The 5,042-nt window shown below is 56.0% G+C and overlaps 1 gene segment (V, D, J or C); it reads left to right on the top strand.

The window, feature by feature from the left end:
• Nucleotides 1-4,164: 4,164 nt before the first annotated feature.
• Nucleotides 4,165-4,839, top strand: LOC102387976. The segment is given in 2 exon segments: nt 4,165-4,210; nt 4,451-4,839. Coding segments are annotated over 2 exon segments (435 nt in total).
• The last annotated feature ends 203 nt before the right edge of the window (nt 4,840-5,042 follow it).

The following is a 5,042-nucleotide window of genomic DNA, read 5'->3' as shown; positions in this document are numbered from 1 at the left end:
TGTGTGGCGGAGGGGGGAAGGGAGGCGAGGGGAGGGCATGGGGAACCTCCATCCAGGCCCCTGCATCGCCCCACGCCGTGGGGTTCGTGCTCTGTGCTGCTGGAGCATGCACCTGGGGTCCCACAAGCACCCCGGATCCGGCTATCTGTCACCCCAGGATAGTGCATGCAGAGGACGGGGTGGGAACGGGGCACTGAGAAGAGGGGAGGATGAAGTTGAGGGGAGGAAGGGCAAGAAACCCCCAGCTCCTCGCTGCCGGATGCCGGCGCTCTCCATGAAGCATCAGGGGGTTGTGAAAGTAGAGGGAGGAGGGACAAGTCAGGGTGTGAGATGGCTGGAGCAGCACATCCAAAACCCAGAGGTGGGGAAGCAGCCTGAGCATGCTGAGTGCTGGCCCCTCGTGTCCCTTCCGGCCCACACCTGCGTTCCCAAACACATCTGGATGGGGCAGCATCAGCGGCGAACCCCAGCTGGGCAGAGAGGCAGGCGCAAAGTTGGCTTCCGCGTGAGAGGCAGGCACGAGCCACATCTGGAATGCGGGATAGCAGGCAGCCGTCACCCACATCTGGACGGGGGAAGGGTATTCAGCGAGACGGCCCAGTGCGACTGCTTCACACAGCAAAACGCCAAGCCACATCTGGGATTCATTGGTAGACTGTAATCAGCAATTATGATGCAGCTGTGAGCCACATCTGGGTTTGTGCAGAGGAGACAGCTGGGAACTGCTGCGTCTGCAGGGGTTAGTGGGATGCCACTGTCAGTCACTTCAGGATTTGTGGTTCTGCTAACAGCATAAGTCACCACCTGGAATTAATGGATGAGACATAAACGCGGACCACATCTGGGCTGGTAATTACAGTGCTTTCACGAACCATGTCCAGACCGGGGAGATCCTGCAGTCTCAGCTCAGCCAGGGGCACATCTGGTTTGGAGGGTTGTTCCATCTGGGCTGATTAATGCAAAGAGACCATCGCTCTCAGTGGAACCTGGAGAGATGGCCAAGTCCCTCAAGAGAGGAGTGGGGACAGTGGGGCTTCTGGGGATGACTCACCATGCACGTGTCCACCTCATTGCTCTGGCCTGTTTGGTCTGTCGGTGCCTCTGTCATTGCTCATGCCTGCTTGCTGCTGGCTGCTTCTGCTCCCCCTCCGGGGAGGGAATCTGGTGATGAGAGGCATGGGTGCAGCTCCCTCTGGCTTTTGCTGTGCTTCCTGCTCAGCTTGTGAAGTCCTTTCCTGCCTCCCTGCTCTCTCTGGGCCTGCGAGTAGTTTCCTGCATCTCCTCCATGCCTGCACACGCACCCTTGCCCGGGGAGAGGTCCCAATGTGGAATCAGAAAAAATAAATGCCTTAAACTTTGATCATACGAGTTATAAGATATAACCGCTTTGTGGGGAATTGCTGATTCTGTACAGTAGAACGGATAAAGGAAAGCGTTTGTTCTTTGTAACTCTGCAACTGCTTCGCTCACCGCGGCCTTGAAGATAGCAGAAAGGTATGTACAACTCTGATTTCCAGGTGCAAGAAGGAGGTTTGTGAACTAACCTCGCCTCCCCCATGGTTCCCATCCTGATAACAGCAAAGCAGTATGAGCTAATGTTTGTTTGTAACTGCTTTTCCTAGCAAACTCCACTATAAGATCACATGAGTTGTAAGCGACTGTTAAAAAGTATATAAGCCTCCTGATTTTGCTCTTGGGGGGGAAACCCCTTCCAAGTGCTTGGGCAATCCATGTCACTTTGGGGTCCCCCCTACAGCTGTAGTTTCATTTGAATAAAAGTTTCTGCTGACCTGACCCAAAAGTATGCTGCGTGTGTTTCCACGACACCAGTGGGAGCCTCGGGTCGCTCAGCCTCCTGACCTCTCTGGGGAGCTTCTGGAATAATTTGTGGCTTTTCCAGGATGCATTTCCTCCTCGTTGGATGTTCCTCTGATATCCTCCAAGCTGCGCCAGGTCCCTGAAGGACAGGAGTTGCCTTTGGTACAGAAGGCAGGCAGGCAGGGGGCTCCTGCTTCTCGGTGTCTTTGGCTTGTTTGTGGGAGGCATTTCCTGGACCTTCAGATATGGGTACAGAAGGCACGCAGATAATATCCATACACCCATCCTTACACACTTCTCTGTTCGTCTGTCTCCAGCCAGGCCCCTTACCGCTCCCATGTTCTCCCCAACCCTTGGATTTTCAGTAGCTGATGAGATTTCCAAAGCTGCCTGTGGCATCTGAGTACCCGACTTCTATTGCAGTGAGTGAGGATTGGGTTACTGAATCATCCGGCTGATGCTGATGCTCTTGTTTCTAGCGCTGCTTTCTGGATCGCATGACCTAACATACCTGATGCAGCCTGTTCCTGACCTCCGGCTCTATCTGTGGCCACTCGGTGTCCCGGAAGCTCAGGGCAGCGGTGGTGAACAACTCAGGCTGTGACTCTGAGCTGCAGGCTCCCAGCTGAGGTCTGTTCTGGGACCTGCAGTGGGCGATCACCCCAGCCACTCTTATAGGAGAGGAAATCCCAGCATGAGCACTTCCAGGCAGCTTTACACCAAGGGAATGAATGAGATGGTGTCCTTTGACCTCTGGACAGCGTCCTTGCAGGCAGTGCCCGGCACCACCGCACTGCACAGGGGAATCCATAACCCTTCTCAAAAACCCTTGCCAGCCTACCCGCCTCCTTTTCTAGCCACTGAGCTGCCTGTGGGGCACAGAGCTAGCAGCCAGCTCTCCATGGGTGGCTACGGGGTATCCAGATGTGACCTTTGCCAGCCCTGCTCCCTCCTGCCCTGTCCCCACTGGATGTCTGCCTGTCCATGTCTGTGCTGGCACTCCTCTCCCTAATGCTTTCCCGGACGCCCTGCGAGCATAATGTGCATGATGTTGTTCCAGGTGCAATGGCCCAGATCAGAGTGCGCCATCCAGGAGGGTCAGCCAATGCCAGGGAAGGGGGCACCTCTCACATCAACTGCATGTACCAGTCTGACAGTTTTATGGATTGGCCTAGCATTGACAGTGGCCTGGCAAAACCCCAGGGCTCATCGACCAGGCATGGGACAGTCAGCAGCAACAGGGGTGACTCACCACATTCCTACAGCTTCCTTTGTCTCTGTAACACCCAGGCCTTGGATGCTGCCTTGTCCCTGGGCACTGTGGGGGCACAGTGACTGATGACACTTCCTGAGCAGTGCAATATCTTGGGGGCGGGGGGGTGAGTGAGCTGGGGGAGGAGATACTCAGCTCTTCCCCTCTCACCACCCCTTACCCTGGCGGGGTGAAGCTTCCTGCTGTTGTTGTGGGGGAACAAGCCACTCTCTCCTGCCTGCAGGGAACATGGGGATCTGGGGCCTGGCACCCTATTTCCAGTCTGTACTTCACCTTCTCAATGATGATTCAAATTGTCCCAAGGGTTAATCAGCTGCTCCTTGAAGACCCACATCTTCCTCCTAGCCTGATTTCATTTGCTACTCAGAACATTTGTTATTTGAAAAGCAGCCACTAGTCAAACCCCTGTGGTGATGGGATGCTTCATGAGTACATAACACAGAGACAACCCTTGCCTCAAGAGGCTTGCAGTCCAGGGAAACAGGGCAAGGGACAGCTGCTGCAGACAGGCAGTAAAATGGGGCAGGGGACAAGCTAAAGCTTCACCAGGACCCAGCTCTGGCCTCACTCAGTGGGATCCAGAGGGCTCTGCCACATGGGTGTCTCCACCATGTCGGTGCTTGCAGCACAGGGTCCAGCAATCCTCAGCTGTCTCTCTGACCTGGTGTGCCTCTAGCCTGGACAGCTCTGGTTGGGGACCGGGCTGCCTTCTGCTCCTTGCATCTTATCCAGAGCAAGAAGCAGGCATACAGGGGAGGCAAGCACATCTGGACTCCATGTAATCCCCCACAGGCACCCTGTATCCCTGTTGCAGTGCAGAACTTAGTAAGCAACAGGGGAATTGCCCTGAAGCCTGAGCTGTCTCTGAATAGATGCCTACTCCTCCCACCCTGTTTCCTTTCTGGGCTGCTGCGTAGGGCCTGAGATGTGGCACAGAGCAGCAGGGAAGATACTTTCTTCTGCAGGTCCTCAAACCAGACTAAGCTCCTCAATCTGCCTCTCTCCTCCTGTGGGTCTTCCCCCATCCCCCTCTCTCCCCTGGGGCTACTCTCTCTATCTCCCTCCTGGAAGCAATGAGGCCCTTGGCTTTCCTGCTGGTCTTCTTTCTTTGTCTTTCAGGTGAGTTTTAGCTGTGAGAGGGCTCCCAGCTGTGCCAGGGGAAAGGGGCAGGGGCTCTGGAGGAGATGGGGGAGGGAATCAGGAATTTGGAAAAGTCTCTGGGAGGGGAGGGCAGTGGGACTGGCTAGGTGGGAGGAGAGGACAGGGGAAGCTACCAGTCCGCTTGCTGGGCTGGCTGGCCATGTTTGACCTACCTCTATCTCCACCTGTCCATGCATGCCCCGACTCTTTCTGTTGCAGTGTCAGGAGGGCAGGAGTCAGTGACCCAGGTCCGCTTGGAGGTGACCGTGTCTGAAGGAGAGAATGCCAGCTTGGCCTGCAACTACACAACCACATATGCCCCCTCCCTCCTCTGGGACCGGCGGGGCCCCAGCCACCAGCTGGACTACCTGCTGCAGGTTGATTCTTGGGGGGTGCGTTACGGGCAGGATGGGAGCCTGAGCCATCTGGGGGCCCAGCTGGACACGGAGCAGCGGACGGCCCTTCTGCAGGTCCATGCCGCCCAGCTCTCAGACTCTGCTGTTTATTTCTGCGCCCTGAGCCACACAGGGCAGCAGCACCATCCACCCCTAGTGCAAGAACCTCCCACAGCCCAGCCCTTCTCCAGGCTTGCCTCCTCCTCCTCCTAGCAGCCTTGGGTTGAAGATGCATCTGTGCTTGGAAATCACTTCTCATGTGGACCCATTCGGACCATGATTGGGTCCTCATATCACCCCTTCCTCTTGGAAAAACAAGGGGCAGGGCAGAAGGTCTCCCTGTGCCTCCCCAGGTGCTCATTGCAATGCATGGGGGCCTTTCCTCTCTTCCTTTGGAGGAAGCTGTGTTAGTTGGA

This window comes from Alligator sinensis, unplaced genomic scaffold, assembly GCF_000455745.1.
Source record: "Alligator sinensis unplaced genomic scaffold, ASM45574v1 scaffold955_1, whole genome shotgun sequence".
In the NCBI taxonomy this organism is placed as follows: Eukaryota; Metazoa; Chordata; order Crocodylia; family Alligatoridae; genus Alligator; species Alligator sinensis.
The sequence above is the reverse complement of the archived record's forward strand: the minus strand, read 5'-3'. Positions and strand labels throughout refer to the sequence as shown.